General features: G+C 40.1%; 1 protein-coding gene across 3 annotated transcripts in view; it reads left to right on the forward strand.

The window, feature by feature from the left end:
- LOC135102751 (aldehyde dehydrogenase, dimeric NADP-preferring-like) overlaps positions 1-26561 on the forward strand; it is a 139416-nt gene that overhangs the window by 64597 nt on the left and 48258 nt on the right. For all 3 annotated transcript variants that reach the window (XM_064008266.1, XM_064008267.1, XM_064008268.1), the window contains exon 4: positions 8878-8978. In XM_064008266.1, the coding sequence (XP_063864336.1) occupies positions 8878-8978 (101 nt within the window). The remainder of the gene's footprint in view (positions 1-8877; positions 8979-26561) is intronic.

A 26561-nucleotide genomic window follows, 5' to 3' on the forward strand; every position in this document is an offset into this window, starting at 1 on the left:
GAGAGAGAGAGAGAGAGAGAGAGAGAGTGTGTGTGTGTAAACCATATATACATGCATTATGCATGGTTGTGTATATAGGCCCTACTCCCTCTTGAAGTTCATAAGAAAGATTTCAATTTTCCGTCCTTAACATCCGGCAATCCTTGGTGCTATATAGTTTTTTATACCAAAATTCTGAACGCGGCTACATCAGCATCCGCATCCAGTATTTGATAGAAACTAATATACGTATATGCTTCCGCATCCACAAAATACGTACATATGACATCCACATACACATCCCCAACCGCGGTCTCCGAATTTTGACATCCGATATATCTCTACTATAGGCACCACTTCCACACCAGGGAAGGTATATTCGAAACTCTGGTAACATCCTACCTCGCAAGTACTTACCAACTCGGAACTTCCAAAGTGCCTACGATAAACGTTACGAGGTATACTCGAACCAAATTTACGACATCGGTAACACATGATAACTCATTTTACTCGTAAGTCCCAGTCACATCTTGCAGACACCTCGTATCTCGCCAACCAATCACAGCCTAAATTCTGTACCACCTTTAGAGACGTGAGCAAGTCACAACGCCGAAATCTACAGTGTAAACAATCAAGTATTTTTTCTTACTTCTTTCTTATTATTATTATCATTATTATTATTACTGCTACAGGTAAACCACAGACATACATATTTCAATTTAAACCAACTATGCATGTAAGTATGTATGTATGTATGCATATATATATATATATATATATATATATATATATATATATATATATATATATATATATATATATATATATATATACGAGATATACGAGTATATATATATATATATATATATATATATATATATATATATATATATATATATATATATATATATATATATATATATATATATATATATCATGGAGGAGACAGTAGACACCTGCCGAAACGATAATTACTCCCAGTGAGGTCTAAAGCACTGTTCAGGGGGTGCTGTGAACTTATCATTAAACCCAGCTGTGACCTCACTGTGTCTCATAACACAAGGGGGAAGTCACAGCCTGCCCTCTAAAGACAACTCTCTTCCTCCACACAAAACTACAAGCACCTAATAACACACACACCCTTCACTCAAAAATTTTAAAATCATCATGGCGACTCCTACACCAGCCTCGGAGTCTCCATCTGGGGAGGGGACCATAAATGTCCCCAGGTCGGACTGCCTTTGTGTCGACGACCCTAAGTGTCTTGACACCCCCCTCTACTTTTTCTTCATTAACTTCTGCAACATTCGCGGTCTAAGATCTAATTTTCAATCTGTAGAACACCACCTCTCCACTTCTAAACCTCATCTTCTTTTCCTCACTGAAACTCAGGTGTCTGAGGCAACTGACAGTAGCCCCTTTTCTGTTCCCTCCTACTTTCTCTATCCTCATTTTCGATCCAAAGCTGGATGCTGCGTTTATGTGCGAAATGACTTAACCTGCTCTCGTGCCCACGCTCTTGAATCTTCCGAGTTTTCCACCATCTGGCTACGACTACAGAGACACCTGCCGAAACGATAATTACTCCCAGTGAGGTCTAAAGCACTGTTCAGGGGGTGCTGTGAACTTATCATTAAACCCAGCTGTGACCTCACTGAACGTTTCCCTTTGTGTCTCACAACACAAGGGGGTAGTCACAGCCTGCCCTCTAAAGACAACTCTCTTCCTCCACACAAAACTACAAGCACCTAATAACACACACACCCTTCACTCCAAAAATTTTAAAATCATGGCGACTCCTACACCAGCCTCGGAGTCCCCATCTGGGGAGGGGACCATAAATGTCCCCAGGTCGGACTGCCTTTCCGTCGACGACCCTAAGTGTCTTGACACCCCCCTCAACTTTTTCTTCATTAACTTCTGCAACATTCGCGGTCTAAGATCTAATTTTCAATCTGTAGAACACCACCTCTCCTCTTCTAAACCTCATCTTCTTTTCCTCACTGAAACTCAGGTGTCTGAGGCAACTGACAGTAGCCCCTTTTCTGTTCCCTCCTACTTTCTCTATCCTCATTTTCGATCCAAAGCTGGATGCTGCGTTTATGTGCGCAATGACTTAACCTGCTCTCGTGCCCACGCTCTTGAATCTTCCGAGTTTTCCACCATCTGGCTACGACTACAGAGTCATTCTCATACTAAATTTATCTGTGCTGTATACCTCTCTCCTAACTCCTCTGACTATAAGAAATTCTTTGACTACTTAACTTCCAAAGTGGAGCACATTCTGACCCTCTTCCCTTTTGCAGAGATCTCCATTCTTGGAGACTTCAATGTTCACCACCAGCTTTGGCTTTCCTCTCCCTTCACTGACCATCCTGGTGAACTAGCCTACAACTTTGCTATCCTCCATGACCTAGAGCAATTGGTGCAACACCCTACTCGTATTCCTGACCGTCTTGGAGATACGCCCAACATTCTTGACCTTTTCCTGACCTCTAATCCTTCTGCTTATGCTGTCACCCTTTCTTCTCCGTTGGGCTCCTCCGATCACAATCTCATATCTTTATCTTGTCCTATCACTCCAATCCCTCCTCAGGATCCCCCTAAGCGAAGGTGCCTCTGGCGTTTTGCCTCTGCTAGTTGGGGGGACCTGAGGCGGTATTTTGCTGATTTTCCTTGGAATGACTACTGCTTCCGTGTCAGAGACCCGTCTTTGTGTGCTGAGCGCATAACAGAGGTGATAGTGTCTGGCATGGAGGCGTACATTCCTCACTCTTTTTCTCGTCCTAAACCTTCTAAACCTTGGTTTAACACAGCTTGTTCTCGTGCTATACATGATAGAGAGGTGGCCCACAAAAGGTACTTAAGCCTTCCTTCACCAGAATCTCATGCACTTTATATTTCTGCCCGGAACCATGCCAAGTCTGTTCTCCAACTAGCCAAAAACTCCTTCATTAACAGAAAATGTCAAAACCTTTCAAGATCTAACTCCCCTCGTGATTTCTGGCATCTAGCCAAAAATATCTCCAATAACTTTGCTTCTTCTTCTTTCCCTCCTCTACTTCAACCAGATGGCACCACTGCTATCACATCTATTTCTAAAGCTGAACTCTTTGCTCAAACCTTTGCTAAAAACTCTACCTTGGACGATTCTGGGCTTGTTCCTCCCTCTCCTCCACCCTCTGACTACTTCATGCCTCGTATTAAAATTCTTCGTAATGATGTTTTCCATGCCCTCGCTGGCCTAAACCCTCAGAAGGCTTATGGACCTGATGGGGTCCCTCCTATTGTTCTCCGAAACTGTGCCTCCGTGCTTGCACCTTGCCTAGTCAAACTCTTTCAGCTCTGTCTGTCAACATCTACCTTTCCTTCTTGCTGGAAGTTTGCCTACATTCAACCTGTTCCTAAAAAGGGTGACCGCTCTAATCCCTCAAACTACCGTCCTATTGCTTTAATTTCCTGCTTATCTAAAGTTTTTGAATCTATCCTCAACAGGAAGATTCTTAAACATCTATCACTTCACAACCTTCTATCTGATCGCCAGTATGGGTTCCGTCAAGGCCGCTCGACTGGTGATCTTCTGGCTTTCCTTACTGAGTCTTGGTCATCCTCTTTTAGAGACTTTGGTGAAACTTTTGCTGTTGCCTTGGACATATCAAAAGCCTTTGATAGAGTCTGGCACAAAGCTTTGATTTCCAAACTACCCTCCTACGGTTTCTATCCTTCTCTCTGTAACTTCATCTCAAGTTTCCTTTCTGACCGTTCTATTGCTGCTGTGGTAGACGGTCACTGTTCTTCTCCTAAATCTATTAACAGTGGTGTTCCTCAGGGTTCTGTCCTGTCACCCACTCTCTTCTTATTATTCATTAATGATCTTCTAAAACAAACTTCTTGTCCTATCCACTCCTATGCTGATGATACCACCCTGCACTTTTCCACGTCTTTTCATAGACGTCCAACCCTTCAGGAGGTAAACATATCACGCAGGGAAGCCACAGAACGCCTGACTTCTGATCTTTCTAAAATTTCTGATTGGGGCAGAGCAAACTTGGTATTGTTCAATGCCTCAAAAACTCAATTCCTCCATCTATCAACTCGACACAATCTTCCAGACAACTATCCCCTCTTCTTCAATGACACTCAACTATCCCCCTCTTCTACACTGAACATCCTCGGTCTGTCCTTTACTTATAATCTGAACTGGAAACTTCACATCTCATCTCTAGCTAAAACAGCTTCCATGAAGTTAGGTGTTCTGAGACGTCTCCGCCAGTTTTTCTCACCCCCGCAGCTGCTAACTCTGTACAAGGGCCTTATCCGTCCATGTATGGAGTATGCTTCACATGTCTGGGGGGGTTCCACTCATACTGCTGTTCTAGACAGGGTGGAATCAAAAGCTTTTCGTCTCATCAACTCCTCTCCTCTAACTGACTGTCTTCAGCCTCTCTCTCACCGCCGCAATGTTGCATCTCTAGCTGTCTTCTACCGCTATTTTCATGCTAACTGCTCTTCTGATCTTGCTAACTGCATGCCTCCCCTCCTTCCGCGGCCTCGCTGCACAAGACTTTCTTCTTTCTCTCACTCCTATTCTGTCCACCTCTCTAACGCAAGAGTTAACCAGTATTCTCAATCATTCATCCCTTTCTCTGGTAAACTCTGGAACTCCTTGCCTGCTTCTGTATTTCCACCTTCCTATGACTTGAATTCCTTCAAGAGGGAGGTTTCAAGACACTTATCCACCAATTTTTGACCACTGCTTTGACCCTTTTAGGGACTGGCATTTCAGTGGGCATTTTTTTTATTAGATTTTTGTTGCCCTTGGCCAGTATCCTTCCTACATAAAAAAAAAAAAAAAAAAAAAAAAAAAAATTTATCTGTGCTGTATACCTCTCACCTAACTCTTCTGACTATAAGAAATTCTTTGACTACTTAACTTCCAAAGTGGAGCACATTCTGACCCTCTTCCCTTTTGCAGAGATCTCCATTCTTGGAGACTTCAATGTTTACCATCAGCTTTGGCTTTCCTCTCCCTTCACTGACCATCCTGGTGAACTAGCCTACAACTTTGCTATCCTCCATGACCTAGAGCAATTGGTGCAACACCCTACTCGTATTCCTGACCGTCTTGGAGATACGCCCAACATTCTTGACCTTTTCCTGACCTCTAATCCTTCTGCTTATGCTGTCACCCTTTCTTCTCCGTTGGGCTCCTCCGATCACAATCTCATAACTTTATCTTCTCCTATCACTCCAATCCCTCCTCAGGATCCCCCTAAGCGAAGGTGCCTCTGGCGTTTTCCCTCTGCTAGTTGGGGGGACCTGAGGAGGTATTTTGCTGATTTTCCTTGGAATGACTACTGCTTCCGTGTCAGAGACCCGTCTTTGTGTGCTGAGCACATAACAGAGGTGATAGTGTCTGGCATGGAGGCATACATTCATCACTCTTTTTCTCATCCTAAACTTTCTAAACCTTGGTTTAACACAGCTTGTTCTCGTCGTATACATAATAGAGAGGTGGCCCACAAAATGTACTTAAGCCTTCCATCACCAGAATCTCATGCACTTTACATTTCTGCCCGGAACCATGCCAAGTCTGTTCTCCAACTAGCCAAAAACTCCTTCATTAACAGAAAATGTCAAAACCTTTCAAGATCTAGCTCCCCTCGTGATTTCTGGCATTTAGCCAAAAATATCTCCAATAACTTTGCTTCTTCTTCTTTCCCTCCTCTATTTCAACCAGATGGCACCATTGCTATCACATCTATTTCTAAAGCTGAACTCTTTGCTCAAACCTTTGCTAAAAACCCTACCTTGGACGATTCTGGGCTTGTTCCTCCCTCTCCTCCACCCTCTGACTACTTCATGCCACATATTAAAATTCTTCGCAATTATGTTTTCCATGCCCTCGCTGGCCTAAACCCTCGGAAGGCTTATGGACCTGATGAGGTCCCTCCTATTGTTCTCCGAAATTGTGCCTACGTGCTTGCACCTTGCCTAGTCAAACTCTTTCAGCTCTGTCTGTCAACATCTACCTTTCCTTCTTGCTGGAAGTTTGTCTACATTCAACCTGTTCCTAAAAAGGGTGACCGTTCTAATCCCTCAAACTACCGTCCTATTGCTTTAATTTCCTGCCTATCTAAAGTTTTTGAATCTATCCTCAACAGGAAGATTCTTAAACATCTATCACTTCACAACCTTCTATCTGATTGCCAGTACGGGTTCCGTCAAGGCCGCTCTACTGGTGATCTTCTGGCTTTCCTTACTGAGTCTTGGTCATCCTCTTTTAGAGATTTTGGTGAAACTTTTGCTGTTGCCTTGGACATATCAAAAGCTTTTGATAGAGTCTGGCACAAAGCTTTGATTTCCAAACTACCCTCCTACGGTTTCTATCCTTGTCTCTGTAACTTCATCTCAAGTTTCATTTCTGACCGTTCTATTGCTGCTGTGGTAGACGGTCACTGTTTTTCTCCTAAATCTATTAACAGTGGTGTTCCTCAGGGTTCTGTCCTGTCACCCACTCTCTTCTTATTATTCATTAATGATCTTCTAAACCAAACTTCTTGTCCTATCCACTCCTACGCTGATGATACCACCCTGCACTTTTCCACGTCTTTTCATAGACGTCCAACCCTTCAGGAGGTAAACATATCACGCAAGGAAGCCACAGAACGCCTGACTTCTGATCTTTCTAAAATTTCTGATTGGGGCAGAGCAAACTTGGTATTGTTCAATGCCTCAAAAACTCAATTCCTCCATCTATCAACTCGACACAACCTTCCAGACAACTATCCCCTCTTCTTCAATGACACTCAACTGTCCCCCTCTTCTACACTGAACATCCTCGGTCTGTCATTTACTTATAATCTGAACTGGAAACCTCACATCTCATCTCTAGCTAAAACAGCTTCTATGAAGTTAGGTGTTCTGAGACGTCTCCACCAGTTTTTCTCACCCCCCCAGCTGCTAACTCTGTACAAGGGCCTTATCCGTCTATGTATGGAGTATGCTTCACATGTCTGGGGGGTTCCACTCATACTGCTCTTCTAGACAGGGTGGAATCAAAAGCTTTTCGCCTCATCAACTCCTCTCCTCTAACTGACTGTCTTCAGCCTCTCTCTCACCGCCGCAATGTTGCATATCTAGCTGTCTTCTACCGCTATTTTCATGCTAACTGCTCTTCTGATCTTGCCAACTGCATGCCTCCCCTCCTTCCGCGGCCTCGCTGCACAAGACTTTCTTCTTTCTCTCACCCCTATTCTGTCCACCTCTCTAACGCAAGAGTTAACCAGTATTCTCAATCATTCATCCTTTTCTCTGGTAAACTCTGGAACTCCCTGCCTGCTTCTGTATTTCCACCTTCCTATGACTTGAATTCCTTCAAGAGGGAGGTTTCAAGACACTTATTCATCAATTTTTGACCACTGCTTTGACCCTTTTATGGGACTGGCATTTCAGTGGGCATTTTTTTTATTAGATTTTTGTTGCCCTTGGCCAGTGTCCTTCCTACATAAAAAAAAAAAATAAATAAATATATATATATATATATATATATATATATATATATATATATATATATATATATATATATATATATATATATATATATATATATATATATCCCTCCTTTTGTCTGTATCTTTTCTTTTTCTTTTTTCTTTGTTGCTTCTCTTTTCCTTCCTTTCTTTTTATTAAACCATACACATATATTTAAATCCAAAGAACAACGTTTGTGCTGGGCGCTGGGTGTCTCCCGCACTGTCTGAGTACGTCTCTTTGCTGGCCGATGCCGGCGGTTATGTATTCATTCAGTCCTGGCGTTGTCGGTGTTCTACACACTACAACAGTGTGCTAGAGTCCTGTATCACTAAATCCTTTTGATTATAGTTGAAGTGGAACGGCTGGTGACTTTGATATTAATACCGTAACTGAGTTACAGGTTCTCTCAGTAGCTCGTAAATTCCGAGCACTATTTACGATATAATATGGCGGAACCTATGTTTCCAGTATCCATCGTAAAAAGTTATGAGATCGGCCGTGTGAGTTACATGAACTCATAAGAGATACGATGTTTCCAGTATGTGGCCTCAGAGGCAGTCACAAGCGCGGCACACCCCATTCATTCAGTCGCCGGTCAGTCTCTCGGGCGTCTTCACACATACTGTACAGAGCACCGAGTCACTCGTATGTCTTCACAAAAATGTACAAGACTAGATGTAGGCACCACAAGCCTCATTCCGCTACAAGTCTCAGAAAAGCAGCCCAAGTGAAACAGGGCAAAACACACCAACACAGACACAATGTGTGGTTGAGGACACATACTCGTACACGAATACCGGTGAGGAAGGCACAACACACGTATCGCAGCGTAACACGGAAAATGCGCAAGCTTGACATGGCGGAGGCTCTGGCAGCATGGCTTCTGGCTTCCTGCAATACATTTTATTACCTAGGATCACCACTGACTGGTCACCACACTGCGCCCTACATAGCAACGTTCCCTCCCTCCCAAACCCCAGCAACACAAATACTGCACTATTTTCCTGCTTTTCTGCCGCCGTAAAATATATATATATATATATATATATATATATATATATATATATATATATATATATATATATATATATATATATATATATATATATATACTCGTATATATATTAGCAATTATGTGACTTTTTATTATGACAGTCTATACTTGTACAATCAGTACAAACTGCATTAGAGATGTATTTTGCAGAAATTTTACCTTATCCTAGTATATAAAATCGAAGCATGACCTTACAGGAGCAATGTAACTGATAAAAGTAACATACCCATTATACTCAATGCATGGTTCTTCGCTGCTCTTATTGATCATTGCGTTGTCTTTCATTAAGTTAGACTATAATTTTCCAGGAGCGTTAGCGGCTGGGAACACCGTTATTATAAAACCATCAGAGACAGCTCCAGCCACAGCATCCCTTATAGCCAAGTTGGTTCCTCATTACCTTGATAAAGTAAGTTTCCAAAGTTCAAAAAATAAATGGCCTACTCTCCATTTATTGTCTATTTATCTTTTTGTATATCTGTCTGTCTGTCTGGCTATTCATTTACCTATTTATCTGTTTATTGGTCTGTTTGCTGGGGAGAGAGAGAGAGAGAGAGAGAGAGAGAGAGAGAGAGAGTGTGTGTGTGTGTGTGTGTGTGTGTGTGTGTGTGTGTGTGTGTGTTCCTCCCTGCCACATCTCCAGCCGGCGCCAACGTCTGCTAAAGCTTTAGCAGTAAGGTGTGCGAACACACATTAGATATTTTGCACTTTTCTCTTGTGTATATTTATTTTTGTGGTACTTTGTGTGTGTGTGTGTTTGTGTGTGTGTGTGTGTGTGTGTGTGTTCCATTTTCTTTATGCATTTTTCTCCCTCCTTCCTGTGTCTAGTGACATGCCATCCCCCACCCTAATTAATATGCTTCCTTCCTTCTCCACAAACAACGTCTTCACCTGAGACTGGTACCTCAGTGTCCTTTGCCTTCTTAGTCACCCACTTCTTCACACAACGTTTCTGTATTCAGGGCTTTTTATTTCTCTTTTGAAATATCAGTTTATGTGATTCTAGGAACGTGCAGCATTCTCGAGCCTCATTCTGCTGCCATTCTTGCTGCTACCCGGGGATCCAGATATTCTTTTCACAAACAAGGCACTGACGAGAAAAAGCAATATCAATTATTCGGTTTTTTACTTCTATTCGGCATTTGGCATGTTAAGGATGTTGTCTCTTGTTCCTCACAGCAGTCTCCACTTTTGCCTTCATTTTACCCTCCATCACCATCTCCCTCACAGTGTTGTCTTTATATCTCACTACGTCGGCGCACCCAGCATTCGTAATCCGCCCGAAGAGGCACTCACACTGTCTCATCGCCAGGATTCATTTTACCTAACTCCTCTTTTAGTTGCTAAATGCATCCTTCTTGTACCAACGGATATGCTTCTACATTTGGGCAAATATACTTCGTTTTTTTTTTTTTTTTTTTATTCCATGTAGTACTAGAGGTAAATCTGCTTTCAGCAGCTGTTTTTGTTACGTTACGACGCCACTTTTCTCCGGTCCCACCTTCGACACCATGACGATCTCTACTCATCTCGTAGCGTTTGTTATTACTTGAGGTAAATCTACCTTCAGAGAAAACTCTTCTAATTTATGATGTTCATCTGTAGCGGGACACAAGTCACCGCTCCTAACACTCCGTTTTCTGTTTATTTATCACCCTTCCGTTTTCACTCTCTCTACTGCACAGGCTTTTGTCTTTCATATCTTTTTCATCACTTTATACATTTCTCTTACTTGTCACATTCTTTGCACGCTCTTTGACACATGTGTTACACATCTTCTCAATACATCTTACTACTCCTTTCTTCACACAGACATACACACACACATACACTCTCTTTTTCCATAATTTTGTGTGTGTCGTTTGTTGTGTTAAGTAATTGTTGTATATATAGTTCATGTTTTTGTTGAATAAACAGAGAATACCCAGGCTAATTTTCCTATGCCAGAGCTACAAATTTTTGACATTGGAAATATTACCCTTCAAGGACTAAACACTGTTATGACCAAGAGTCATAGTTGGGAGCCTAAACTTCTTGTTTGAGCAACTTCAGGGCGGCCAAATAGCACCTCACCTTTGCTACACATCTTCCCTAGAACTCGCACTACAAACTGTAACCCTTCATATCGGATGACGCATTTTGGGGTCTTATTTTCTTGTTTGAAAACAGTGAGCTACTTTTCTTAATTTTTTTTTTTTTTTCTGGTAAACTCTGGAAACTCCTGCCTGCTTCTTTATATATTTCCTCCATCCTATGACTTGAAATCTTTCAAGAGGGAGGGTTCAAGACACTTATCCCCAATTTTTTTGTATTATTCTTTTTCACCTCTGTTTAGGAACTAGCACTCTAGTGGGCCTCTTGTTTCTAACTCTTTATTACCCTTGGATACTGCTCATCTAACATATAATAAAAATCATCTTACCATTCTCACCTCTCACTTTCGACAGAGTTTTCGGTCACTCGTCTCCTCCTTGAGTTATTAGTGCTGAGCTTTTACTCACGATTCTGTCCACATCACAATGTCATTACCATTGGTCATCGCCATGTTTTCCTGCGCCATTCACTTTTCTGTTATGTATTTTTCCCCCCTCCTTTGTGTGTGTGTGTGTGTGTGTGTGTGTGTTATATATATATATATATATATATATATATATATATATATATATATATATATATATATATATATATATATATATATATATATATATATAAAGAGAGAGAGAGAGAGAGAGAGAGAGAGAGAGAGAGAGAGAGAGAGAGAGAGAGAGAGAGTACAACAGGTTCTAAGTTATAGATGAAGTTAGCAAGGATACACCGGACTTCCTTCTTCATTTATTGCAACGTTTCACTTTCACAAAAGGTATCATCAGGCTAAAAATTTGATAAAAAATCAAGTACAAAAATCATAAAATATATAATTACAGTAAGGAAAAGATTAAAAAACATAAGAGTAACCAAAAGAGGGACAGGCAGGCAAGCTTTAGCCCTTCAAAATAAATAAATAAATAAATAAATAAATAGATAAATAAATATGTGACAAAATAACCTATCAGCAGTAGCTACATGACAAATAAAAAAATATTAAGCAAAATAAAGGTATGAACCTATAGACAAACCTTGTGTGCTCTTCCCTGCGGTATGGTGAGGAGTGACAGAGTAGCGGTGTGAGAACTAGATTAGTTACTGACCCGGAACCCCAAAGCTACGATCTGAGTTTATAAGAGATATAATTACGATGAAGACGATTGGTTATTTAATTCAGGTTTCATGTGTTTATTATAAAAATGTCACGGGGGAAGAGAAGGGGAACAAACTGTGAATACTGATTTGATGTTTCATTCTGTTTTAATGGAAAGGATTAGTTAAATTTTAGCGTATTAATTTACAGTTGGTATTAAATTACTTTTGCTTTGATTTAGTTTATTGTTCAACTTAGTTTTTATTTAGTCCAGTCTGCTTTATATGATAGCGTTTTAGTTGGAAGTCTATAAGACACTGGAAAACTCTATAACAACCAGATGAGTTTTATTGAAGTTAGCTTCTAAAACAACAAATAAAGTTTTCAAATTATTCTTCTCTTCTGATTCACAATGATATTTCTAGAAATTAGTTCTGTTATCTTGGAGTTGTGGGACCTCCTATACCAGCAACTATGATAACCAATCAGTTCATAATGATAAAATTTAAATGAATGTTATAACAATTAATTGATGCCTCAGGGGTTTACTTTAATTTTTGGTAGAAAATATCCTAATTGTGTTGGTGTTATATTCGATTGCCTGTGTATCACCTTAGCCAGAACAGTTTTCCCTAATCTATTTACATCCTAAGTTTTCTTTCCTACCTCCTCAATAATTAAATAAATAAATAACTGGCGAAGGGAATTTTACGTCCTTCTCTCTGTGGACAACGATGTCAGTCTCACACATAGACACAAAAATGGTTATCTTCATACGAACAAAACCTTTAAACAATCCAGGGTTTCGGGCCCTGACGAACGTACCTGTGCACAACGATGTCAATAAGTCTCTGACACCGAAATCATGTGTGTGTGTGTGTGTGTGTGTGTATGTGTGTGATTCACCTAAGGTCATCTACTGGTCACCCAGCCAGCCGTTCCCCTACGGAAAGAGCTCAGAGCTCATAGTGACCGATCTTCGGGTAGGACTGACACCAATGACATACCACACACCGGGACAGCGAGGTCACAACCCCTCGGGTTACATCCCGTACCTACTTGCTGCTAGGTGAACACATTAAGAGGCTCACCCATTTACTCGCCGAGCCCGGGATTCGAACCCGGGCCTTTTTGGTTATGAGCCGAGCGTGCTAACCAGTACACTAGATTGTCATCCGAAGGGGATGGCTTGGGCCTTTAAGCCTGGAAGGCGGCACAGAAAACGCCGAAATCTCCCGCCCTGCCTTATATACTGGCCGTCGTGCAACCCAGGAACTAGTCTTCCGCCTAACTAAAAGACATAATTTTGCAATATCCTTAATAGTTTAGACCCCTTCTACATTCACTATTTTTTTCTTGAACATTTTTGCTAATGGTCCCATGTACTCCTGGAATCTAACACGGTCTATTATTATTATTATTATTATTTTTTTTTTTTTTTGGGGATATAAATATTAACAAAAAATTTCTCTCAACAAACATAATATTATCAGCTCTGGCATATTTTCTCTTACTCTACACTGTCTTGTGATTGAGATTTTTAATATGATTGGCCTAGCAGAAACCGGGAATATGGTTATTTTCCAGTTACATTGTAAACCAAGGGATATTATTCCACGCGCCTTCTTCATCTCCATAATTCAACATCTAATTTAACAATTTGTAACTTACAATCTCATGTAATTTTCTTGTTCTTAAATTTTGCTGATTGCAAAAGTATATACAAAATTTCATTTATGTAACCAAGAGGCAAGTAAATTTTTATATTCATGACCGTTCCTTTTCGTTTTATTAACTCCTCTCCTCTAACTGACTGTCTTCAGCCCCTTTCTCATCACCGCAATGTTGCATGTTTTGGTATCTTCTACCACTATTTTCATGCCAATTGCTTTTCTGATCTTTCTAACTGCATGTCTCCCATTCTCCCGCGGCCTCGCTGCCCAAGACTGTTTTTTCTCATACCCTTATCCTTTCCACCTCTTTGATGCAAGAGTTAACCAGTATTCTCAATCATTCATTCCTTTTTCTATTAAACTCTGGAACTCCCTGTCTGCCTCTGTATTTTCCCCTTCCTATGACGAATTGTTTCAAAAGAGACGTTTCAAAACCCTTATCCTGTAATTTTTTTTACTACTCCTTTTGACTTTATTTGGGGACCAGCACCTCAGTGGGGCTTTTACTTTATTACAATTTTATTACCTTTGGTTGGTGTCCCTCATATATATATATATATATATATATATATATATATATATATATATATATATATATATATATATATATATATATATATATATATATATATATATATATATATATGTATATATATATATATATATATATATATATATATATATATATATATATATATATATATATATATATATATATATATATATATATATATATATATATATAGTTACGACCACAAATTCTGCCGCTCTCACAGCGGCCTTTATCTCGGCTCAGTTCCCCAGGTCACCATCTAAATAACTTGGTGTGCGGCTCAACTGCGTGTTACAAGGTCCTTCTGGACTCTCGTACCCTGTACACAGACGGTCACAACACCAGGTTCTGCTCCTCTTCTGCCTAGGTCAACCTCCCTACTTTGCCTGCTGTGCAAAGCTCACACTCACCTCCACAGTGTCCTTCTGGCCTCCTGTGGTGAATTACACAGCAGGGGCCGACAACCTATTTCATCCACATATAGACAAGGAGATATGACTATTGCCAAATCACTCCGACAGCTGGGAAAGAATCGATGACCATGCTCTAAGAAGGGACAATTACAACAGAGGACACGCACTTAGGAGATAACTCATTGGACAAACCGCCCTCGATTACGGACCGCCCACACCCAGATGAGTATTATATTCTCCTGCGGAATAGGGTTATTTACAACGTCATGGACGGCAGGCTTCAACAGGGTCTGAAGTGGGAGTAAAGCTTCACCACACAGCAACGCACTTATAAGCTTCTGTGACCAGACCCTCTAAAAGAGCCTTGACCACAGTAACATTTAACGGCACAAGTACACAAACAAGAATGGTCCACTGACCGCTCCAAACCGCAAACACTTGACGTGCAGCCAAGGAGTCGAGTCACTAATCACGGACGCCAAGCAGGGACCAGTACTGTAAACCGGTTTGGCACGCCATGCCCGGTCAGTTTTTTACTGGTGTATTACCTATATGTAAAGACAGGGGCGTTACTGTCTCTAACTCATATACAGCCCAATCTAAGTGCCACCCTCTAAAGTTCTAAACTGTATGAAGATTGCCTTAACACGTGCCAGCATTCTCTCACGCGCAAGTAAGACCGATCTCGGTGATGGTGTCCACTCCACTGAATACTAAGGCGTGAGAAAGCGTTGTGTGGGTTGTCCTACCCTGCCTCGAGGCGAGGGGAGCAAAACGGAGGGACGGGGAGAAGACATTGCGGTCCCGTCTCGTGGCTTGCTTCACGTCGCTGAAGGGGCTAGTGGTAATCTAACTGTATTATGTTGCTCTTTACTTTATATTTTTTTTCAAATGATAGCACTCCCAAGATGGTACACAAAAGGGAAGGGCTAGATATAAAAATAAAGTTAGTACCCTATTTAACGGGGCAGGGAAGAGCCACAGACCCACAATTGGCTCCTACTTTCATTCTCTTAGTCTTTCTCTGTCGCTTCCTCCCATCTCTTTCCTCTTGCCTCCTTACGATATATATATATATATATATATATATATATATATATATATATATATATATATATATATATATATATATATATATATATATATATATATATATATATATATATATATATATATTTTTTTTTTATTTATTTATTTATTTATTTATTTATTTATTTATTTATTTATTTATATATAAGAACATACGAAACAAGGGAAGCTGCAAGAAGCGACCAGACTGACACGTGACAGTCCCTGTATGAAATATACCTACCTATTTCCATCTATTATCCCCATCCATAAACCTGTCTAATCTTCTCTTAAAGCTCTCTAGTGTCCTAAGTGTCCTAGTGTCTAGCACTAACAACATGATTACTGAGTCCGTTCCACTCATCTACCACTCTATTTGAAACAATTTTTTTCCTATCTCCTTCTTAAACCTACATTTTTCAAGCTTGAACCCGTTATTTCATGTTCTACTCTGGTTGCTAATCCTAAGAATTTTGCTTACATCCCCCTTGTTATAACCCTTATACCACTTAAAGACTTCTATCAGGTCCCCTCTTAACCTACGTCTCTCTAAAGAATGTAAATTTAACAACTTCAATCTCGCCTCGTAAGGAATACTCCTCATCCCCTGTATCCTTTTAGTTATTCTCCTCTGTACTGATTCTGATAGACCTATATCTTTCCTGTAATGTGGGGACCAGAACTGCACAGCGTAGTCTAGATGAGGTCTGACCAGCGTCAAGTACAACTTTAATATTACTTCCGGCCTTCTACTTTTAATACTCCTAAAAATTAATTCTAGAACCCTATTTGCCTTATTTCTGGCCTCTATGCATTGTTTCCTTAGACGGAGTTCAGAGCTAACTATAACTCCTAAATCTTTCTCGTAGCCTGTACCTACCAGAGTTTGGTTATTTAATGTGTACCTACTGTGTGGGTTTTCTCTACCTACGCTAAGTACTTTGCATTTATTGATATTAAATTGCATTTGCCATCTATCCGTCCATACATTAATTCTATCTAAATCTGCCTGCAAGGCGATGGCATCCGATTCTGACCTAATTAATCTACCTATCTTTGTCATCCGCAAATTCACTACTAATTCCACTATCCAAGTCATTGATATATATTAGAAAAAACAATGGCCCTAATACTGATCCCTGTGGCACCCCACTAATTACATGACCCCACTCGGATTTCGAGCCGTTTATTACAACTCTGTCGCCTGTCGCTAAGCCATGACCCTATCCAGCCTAACACCTTCCCATCTATCCCGTGTGCCCTAACCTTTCTCAGGAGCCTTTGATGGGGTACCTTGTCAAATGCTTTACTAAAGCTCAGATATAAGATATCATAAATATCACCATTATCTAGTGCCTCGTACACTTTACTGAAAAAAATTAACAAGTATGTCAGGCAGGACTTCCTCTTCGTGAAGCCAGTTTCCTAATGTTCCTCGCTATTATTGACTCTAATATTTTACCTACAACTGAAGTTAAGCTGACAGGTCTATAGTTAGACGCTAAAGTTTTATCTCCTTCCTTAAAGATGGGTACTACATTAGCTTGCCTCCATTACTGGTATCTCATCCGACTCCAGCGATTTCCTAAAGACAGAAACTAACGGCTCACTAATAATCTCTGCATTCCTTAAGTACTCTGGGATATATTTCATCTGGTCCTGGTGTCTTGAACTTTTTTAGCCTATCTATCTTCTGTTCCACTATCTCCCTAGTTATGGAAATATCTGTCAGCTTCTCATTCTCATCTGCTCTAAACACCTGTTCACTATCTGGCATATCCTGCATGTTTTCCTGGGTGAAGACAGTTAAAAAAATACTCATTCAGAAGTTTACTAATCTCCCCAGAACTAACCAGCTCCCCATCTGCTGTCTTTAATGGACCTATAGTATCCTTATTCTTCGTCCTGTATATCTGATAAAATCCCTTGGGGTCCGTCTTCACCTGGCTGGCTACCTTTAATTCATAATTGCCCTTAGCTTTCCTCGTTAACTTCCTGACTGTTCTAACAAATTAATTATATTGTGACCTTAAAACTTCTTCACCTGCCCTTAATCTTTTATATATAATTCTCTTACGCCCTATATAATGTTTTAACCTAGCAGTCATCCATTTAGGGTTATTTTTCTGTGATCTTATCGCCGGGACATTATCGTACGGGATATTTGCTAACTGACCTGTATGAACTTTATGAAATATTTATACAATTCATCTGCATTTATCTCACCTAATCCCCTCATCTCGGTCCCTACCATCCTCTCCACTCCCTCATCTACTCGCCTCGACCTCACCTCTCTCGTTTCAGTATGACCTGACATTCCAACATACTCACACTTATCTACCCCTCCCTCTCTCCTCCGCCCCTTCCGGATACATCTTCCCTCCTCTTGTCCTACACCCTCACGCCTCACCTCACCTCTCTCATCCTGCCTTATCTCTCTGAACTCCGTCCCGGACCTGACCTCACCCTGCATCCGTTGCCAGTCCACTCCTTGGAGGTACCTTTTTAATTCCTCAAAATCTGCTCTCTTAAAGTCAGGTATTTTACTAGTGCTTTTGCTTCTAAAAGTTTCTTCCCATTCTAAATTGTACCTAATTTCCCTATGATTACTGTTACCTAGCTGTCCTCCAACCTCTACATGCGTGACTACTTCCTCCCTGTTAGTAAGAATTAAATCTAGAATACTATTCCCCCTTGTGGGTTCTACGACTACCTGTTTTTAAAAAAATTATCCTGAATTACCTTAAGAAATTCCTCTGCTTCCTTGTTACCCACCATCAGACTCCAGTCGATATTCCTAAAATTAAAATATCCTACCACACATACCTGATTGTACCTGTCTGCTCTATTTAATTCCTCCCACAGTGAGGTGTTAATTTCCTTTGTACTGCTCGGTGGTTTATACACCACTCCCAGTACTACTGACTGCGATCCTTCCTTAATATCTACCCATATCGACTCTGTTTTGTTATCTGTTTTAATTATACTGTTAATACAACACTGTAATGTGTCCCTAACGTAAAACGCGACGCCTCCTCCTCTCCTGTTTTCCCTATCTTTATAGAACAATGTATACCCATCTATCTTACCCACTGGATTAAATACTTTTCCTGACATATCTAACCAAGTTTCAGTTAAAGCAATGATATCATATTTCTCTACACACGCTATTCCTCTAAGCAAGTTTATTTTATTCAAAATACTTCTACAGTTTGTGTAGTAAACACTTAAGCTATTTCTCACCTTCCCTGAGCTAGCTACCTTTCTAGATTTAACTAATTTGCCCTTCGCCTTCTCCTCACAACCCCTTCTTCCCTCCCGACTAACGAAAAAAGCGCTGGAGTGCAGTTACCTCCCGCTCGAGTGTTCCGACCAAAACACGAACACCCTGGCGTGATAAATGCACTCCATCCCTGGCGTACAAGGTGTCCTTACCATAGAAAAGGTCCCAGTTGTCGATGAACGTCCATCCATTACTCTTACAATGATTCGCGAACCTGCGATTTACTGTAATAGCCCTGGACAGCCACTCCGCACCAACTCACCTCCTCGGCAAGACACCACATACCACGGGGATCCCTCCCTTGTCCCTAATCCTGTCCAAAGCCTGTCGAAACCTCCTGATAAGCTCCTCACTCTTGACCTTACCAAGGTCATTCCCTCCCGCACTGAGAAAAACAATGGGCTTGGTCCCATCTTTTTCCAAGCACGTGACTAGCTACCTTCCCTATCCCGGTCCCCGGCAAACACACCCTCGACCTACGCCTCCTATCCCGAGCACAGAACGCACAATCTAAGTGCCTAACCTGACTATCACCAAACACAAGCACTGTACCTTGGGGCAGGGTAACTGCATCTGCTCCCTCCATCTTGTCTCCTCCCGCCATGTCCACCTCCATCTCCTTCACTTCCTCCAGCACACTGAAGGGATTCTTCATCTCCACGCAAGGCGCCCTGAGGACCTTCACCCTCTTGGCTCCCCTGCACACAACCGAACAATGCTCCTCCGTCGCCTTACTAGGTAAGGTGACGGTGGGGCACGACCCTCCCACAGGTGCTGAGATCCTCTCACAGAACTCAGCCTGCAGGTCTGAGATCCTCTCACGAAACTCACCCTGCACCTCCGAGATCCTTCGATGGAACTCAGCCTCCACCTCTGAGACCTTCGCAACGAAGGCCACGAGAACAGGAGAACTAACACAACCAGACGACTCAGCAACACAAAGCGCCATGTCTACACTAGCCAGCTATATTAGCGTCAGGTCACTGCTCACTAAACACGTCCGTTCACTGGGAACCCTGACATGAGACTGTATATATATATATATATATATATATATATATATATATATATATATATATATATATATATATATATATATATATATATATATATATATATATATATATATATATATATATATATATATATATATATATATATATATATATATATATATATATATATATATATATATATATATATATATATATATATATATATATATATATATATATATATATATATATATATATATATATATATATATATATATATATATATATATATATATATATATATATATATATATATATATATATATATATATATATATATATATATATATATATATATATATATATATATATATATATATATATATATATATATATATATATATATATATATATATATATATATATATATATATATATATATATATATATATATATATATATATATATATATATATATATATATATATATATATATATATATATATATATATATATATATATATATATATATATATATATATATATATATATATATATATATATATATATATATATATATATATATATATATATATATATATATATATATATATATATTGGTGTCAATAACTCCTTTGTCCAGTCATCAGGAAGCAAGCAAGGAGCTATTGACACCAATATATATATATATATATATATATATATATATATATATATATATATATATATATATATATATATATATATATATATATATATATATATATATATATATATATATATATATATATATATATATATATATATATATATATATATATATATATTGGTGTCAATAACTCCTTTGTCCAGTCATCAGGAAGCAAGCAAGGATAATGGATGCACTGACGAAAGAGAGGGAGTGCCGGTACGCAATAAGATGATATATGTACGCACAGTTTAGAGGATGTGAAGAAGTGTGAAGAAGGGCTGTATATCAGATAGTGGCAATACTGTCGCTGCCATTTTAGTTAACACGACAGTCATAAGACTGATTGCATGTGGTGTGTCAAGCCAGACTTCAAAGGTGACAAGCCCCTTCCTGCCTGTCCCTGCTCATTGTCCAGCGTTAGTGGGCCGACTCCCCAGAGAGGAGACCGGGTTTTGGGCATATCGGAGTGGTCAGCTGACCCTCCTCTTTGTCTATGGGCTGTTCTCATATCTGTAGTATTTGTAGTACTGTAAATGCTATTGAGATTCAGAGTTCCGTTAAGTGCTTTGGGCTTAGAGGATAGAAGTTTCTTTGCTGTGCAATAAGGTCTACTCTTGACCTCGCAGACATCTGGATGGCCGTGGTCTCTCTTCCAAGAAGTTGTAGATGGTATTGTTCTGCAGAAAGAGATATAATATTCTACGAGCGTGGGTGGATTTTGTTACTGTGTCTGTGAGGGTGGAAGCTCATAGAATATTATAATTCTTATACGTGTTTGTCACATGTCGTAGCTGTACCTCCTAGAACGTGATTGGTGATTCTTTCACAACTGTTTGAAGTTGTGTGGCAGTTGCACTATTCCCTTACCTGTAGAAGGTGAAACAGGATGACGACCTCATGTGTTTAACTTATTACAGAACAGATGAGTCCTGTAAAAGTGATTGTAACCCCACACTAGTCTACGCCAGAGGTAGACCAGGGAGGCCTACCTGAGGTATTGGTGGCCGTCAAGAGGGGGTCCAACCTGGAGTTGTGACCGTCTGTTTAAAGGGAGCAAGAGACCAGATAGACGTTGTAACCCGCAGTTGAGCCCCGCACTACACTGCGCAGGACACAAAGTAGGGAAGCTGACCCAAGTCAGTATGTGTATATATATATATATATATACATATATATATATATATATATATATATATATATATATATATATATATATATATATATATATATATATATATATATATATATATATATATATATATAAAACAATAAGACGATATTATGTAACCTTTTTTTTTATATCAAGCCAGCATGCACTCAATAGACTCGCAAACATATGATTATCCCTTCACATAATCATTTGCATTTAGAAGTCGGTCATTTAATCATCATTGTTACCTTCTTGAGATGTGCAGATGGTACCGCTTAGGTAGTGTGGACTCTGAGGAGTCTTTAGTCAGAGTGTCTCCTAACGCGTCTTACTGGCTGGGCCACTCTTACCAGATCTTTTCACAGATTTAACAGCATGGCAATCAAACTCGACTTAATTGTTATTTTCACCTTTTTTTTCGCATATGAAATGTCAAGAAGTTTTCATCTATATTCGGCAAACTCCAAAACTCATTGTGTAATGCATGGAAAAAATGTTATTCATGGCAATATCTGGAAATCTAACCACTGGAAAGCTCCCGTTACCGGTACTGCTATTAGAAGCGTCACCGTCACATCCGTGACTTACAGTTTCCCCACTACCTAGTCTTCCTGACTGGCTCCTCATGTTTTAAGATGCCTAAGTGTGTGTGTGTGTGTGTGTGTGTGTGTGTGTGTATATGTGTGTGAGCGTGTGTTGGTGTGTGTGTGTATGTGTGCGTGTGTATAAGTGTGTGAGCGTGTGTTGGTGTGTGTGTGTATATGTGTGTGAGTGTGTGTTGGTGTGTGTGTCTGTGTGTGTGTGTGTGTGTGTGTGTGTGTGTGTGTGTGTGTGTGTGTGTGTGTGTGTGTGTGTGTGTGTCCAGGCTATGCATCATGCCGCATTACATGACATTTTAGGAGGGGGTCGGGAAATTTTTTTTTCTTTTTTTCGTGTAGGAGGGACACTGACCAAGGGCAACAAAAATTCAATAAAAAAAAAAAAAAAAAAAAAGCGCTGAGATGCCAGTCCCAGAAAATGGTCCAAAGTGGTAGTCAAAAATTGAAGGATAAGTGCCTTGAAATCTCCCTCTAGAAGGAATTTAAGTCATAGGAAGGTGGAAATACAGAAGCAAGCAGGGAGTTCCAGAGTTTACCAGAGAAAAGGATGAATGATTGAGAATACTGGTTAACTCTTGGAGTAGAGAGATGGAGAGAATAGGGGTGAGAAAAAGAAGAAAGTCTTGTGCAGCGAGGCCGCGGGAGGAGGGGAGGCATGCAGTTAGCAAGATCAGAAGAGCAGTTAGCATGAAAATAGCTAGAAGACAGCTACAGATGCAACATTGCGGCGATGAGAGAGAGGTCGCAAGACAGTCGGTTAGAGGAGAGGAGTTGATGAGACGAAAAGCTTCATAGAAGCTGTTTTAGCTAGAGATGAGATGTGAAGTTTCCAGTTCAGACTATAAGTAAACGACAGACCAAGGATGTTCATTGTAGAAGAGGGGATAGTTTGAATGTCATTGAAGAGGGGATAGTTGTCTAGAAGGTTGTGTCGAGTTGATAGTTGGAGGAACTGAGTTTTTGAGGCATTAAACAATACCAAGTTTGCTCTGCCCCAATCAGAAATTTTAGAGATCAGAAGTGAGGTGTTTTGTGGCTTTCCTGCGTGAAATGTTTACTTCTTGAAGGGTTGGACGTCTATGAAAAGACGTGGAAAAATGCAGAGTGGTATCTTCAGCGTAGGAGTGGATAGGACAAGAAGTTTGGTTTAGAAGGTCATTGATGAATAATAAGAAGAGAGGAACACCACTGTTAATAGATTTAGGAGAAGAACAGCGACCGTCTACCACAGCAGCAATAGAACGGTCAGTAAGGAAACTTGAGATGAAGTTATAGAGAAAAGGATAGAAACCGTAGGAGGGTAGTTTGGAAATCAAAGCTTTGTGCCAGACTCTATCAAAAGCTTTTGATACGTCCAAGGCAACAGCAAAAGTTTCACCAAAATCTCTAAAAAAAAAGGGTGACCAAGACTCAGTAAGGAAAGCCAGAAGATCACCAGTAGAGCGGACTTGACGGAACCCATAGAAGGTTGTGAAGTGATAGATGTTTAAGAATTTTCCTGTTGAGGATAGATTAAAAAAAATTAGATAGGCAGGAAATTAAAGCAATAGGACTGTAATTTCAGGGATTAGAACGGTCACCCTTTTTAGGAACAGGCTGAATGTAAGCAAATTTTCAGCAAGAAGGAAAGGTAGATGTTGACACACAGAGCTGAAAGAGTTTGACTAGGCAAGGTGCAAGTACGGAGGCACAGTTTCGGAGAACAATAGGAGGGACCCCATCAGGTCCATAAGCCTTCCGAGGGTTTAGGCCAGCGAGGGCATGGAAAACATCATTGCGAAGAATTCTAATAGGTAGCATAAAGTAGTCAGAAGGTGGAGGAGAGGGAGGAACAAGTCCAGAATCGACCAAGATAGAGTTTTTAGCAAAGGTTTGAGCGAAGAGTTCAGCTTTAGAAATAGATGTGATAGCAGTGGTGCCATCTGGTTGAAATAAAGGAGGGAAAAAAGAAGCAGCAAAGTTATTGGAGATATTTTTGGGTAGATGCCAGAAGTCACGAGGGGAGTTAGATCTTGAAAGATTTTGACACTTTCTGTTAATGAAGGAGTTTTTGGGTAGTTGGAGAACAGACTTGGCATGGTTCCGGGCAGATATATAAAGTGCATGAAATTCTGGTGATGGAAGGCTTAAGTACCTTTTGTTGGCCACCTCTCTATCATGTATAGCACGAGAACAAGCTGTGTTAAACCAAGGTTTGGAAGGTTTAGGTCCAGAAAAAGAGCGAGGAATGTACGCCGACATACCAGATACTGTCACCTCTATTATGCGCTCAGCACACAAAGACGGGTCTCTGACACGGAAGTCATTCCTAGCAAAATCAGCAAAATACCTCCTCAGATCCCCTCTACTAACAGAGGCAAAACGCCAGAGACACCTTCGCTTACGCTTATGGAGATCCTGAGAAGGGATTGGAGCGATAGGACAAGATACAGATATGAGATTGTGATCGGAGGAGCCCAACGGAGAAGAGAGGGTGACAGCATAAAGAGAAGGATTAGAGGTCAGGAAAAGGTCAAGAATGTTGGGCGTATCTCCAAGACGGTTAGAAATACGAGTAGGATGTTGGACCAATTGTTCTAGGCCGTGGAAGATAGCAAAGTTGAAAGCTAGTTCACCAGGATGGTTAGTGAAGGGAGAGGAAAGCCAAAGTTGGTGGTGAACATTGAAGTCTCCAAGAATGGAGATTTCTGCAAAAGGGAAGAGAGTCAGAATGTGCTTCACTTTGGAAGTTAAGTAGTCAAAGAATTTCTTATAGACAGAGGAGTTAGGTGAGAGGTATACAGCACAGATCAATTTAGTTTGAGATTGACTCTATAGTCGTAGTCAGTGTCATCCCGATTTCAATCTGTGAGCCTGGGCAGTTAATTCATAACAGTTCAGTATGGCTTCCTTAACTACTGTATAGTTAGATCGCTGAGAAACAGACAAAGGCAAGTAAGTAGAGCGACCCTTATCTTTTAGGCCGGCCAATAATCACTATGCCACTTTAAAGATTTTGAAATGATCTCAAATTATTGAAAGAATTCATTTGGATCCTTTTCATCAAAGGAAGGTACTAATTTTACATTTTTACACAAGTCAAAGTAGGGTTCTTTCTGATCATATCCATCTCCAGCCATTAATTGAGCCTTCTTCTCGAGGTAAGTCAACTGAAATTCTTTTTCCCTTTCTCTATCTTTAAGCATCTCTCTCTCTCCCTCCACTTCCAACTCAAGAAGTTGGATAGCCTTGTTCTCAGAGCCTTCCTCAGTTTCACAGAAGGCTAAAGCAGCTTCATCAAGAACTTCGCTATCAACTAACTTCCGTAGCACAGGATTTTTCACCTCCACTTTCCTCCAGTATGATTTTATCACTACTTGATAGTGACTAGCTAGTTCTACCCAATCCGTTTTACTTATTTTCCTTGTCTGCAATAACTCAACATATGGCTTGAAAATTAATTCTTTCACATTGACCTCCATCTCAAATGCTTCAAAAAGAAAAAAAAAATGCACATACACAATGCTAAAATGCTAAATGTGAAACAAACTAAAGGTAGATAGTTATAACTTCATAATCATTAAGAGCCAGTAATTTAACATGTACCATAATTCAAATCATTAACTAGCCATAAAGGCTCCAAGTCATTGGAATTTAGCCACAGTAATTAACAACAGAATCAACAGCAGCAACCAATCATACTAACGAGAAATATCCCGGAAAGGCCCCCATTATCTGTTACGCCATCACTCCACCAGCAAGGTAGGAGGCGAGGGTGGACTGTGTATGGCGCACAGATACGAAACCAGACAAAATCTTTTCCTAAGTTTGGCTCACACTCCAGCCCTCATTATCTCAGTAAGATTTAGGAGAGAATACAACAAACGTGAGTTTTTTTTTTTTTTTTTTATAATTAAACGTATAGAGAATACTTACATCTAATATCCTTAACCTAATACATGGAAAAACACAAAACACCATCACCATTACTCGCGCGCGATTCACGCAGTCACGTCTAAACCCGATATCACCAACTGCCAACAGGCTTCACAGGTACAACTTAAGTAAAGCAATTTAGCACCAATATACCTAATCCAGTTACAAGTACACAAAATGCTAAATAACTCTAGATAGAAAAAAAAAAAAACAGCCAGACCCTACACTTGAGCAAACTTTACTTAACATACAACACCTTAGAGTAAGTCCCGTCCTTGGTGCGGTGAGCATAATCTGCACCACAATCTCCAGTCCCGATCTGCTTCTGCCAGCCAAAACCGTTAGGTGTACCAAGTAGGCATCAAAGTTTCCAATTCCCGTTCACCAAATTAATTCCACCACAGCAGTTCCCCACTAAACACCAATAAAGCACAAAACATTACCCAGAGTTAACTGGTACTTTTCTCTAAGGGC

The sequence above is a fragment of the Scylla paramamosain genome, chromosome 8 (genome assembly GCF_035594125.1).
Source record: "Scylla paramamosain isolate STU-SP2022 chromosome 8, ASM3559412v1, whole genome shotgun sequence".
NCBI lineage: Eukaryota > Metazoa > Arthropoda > Malacostraca > Decapoda > Portunidae > Scylla > Scylla paramamosain.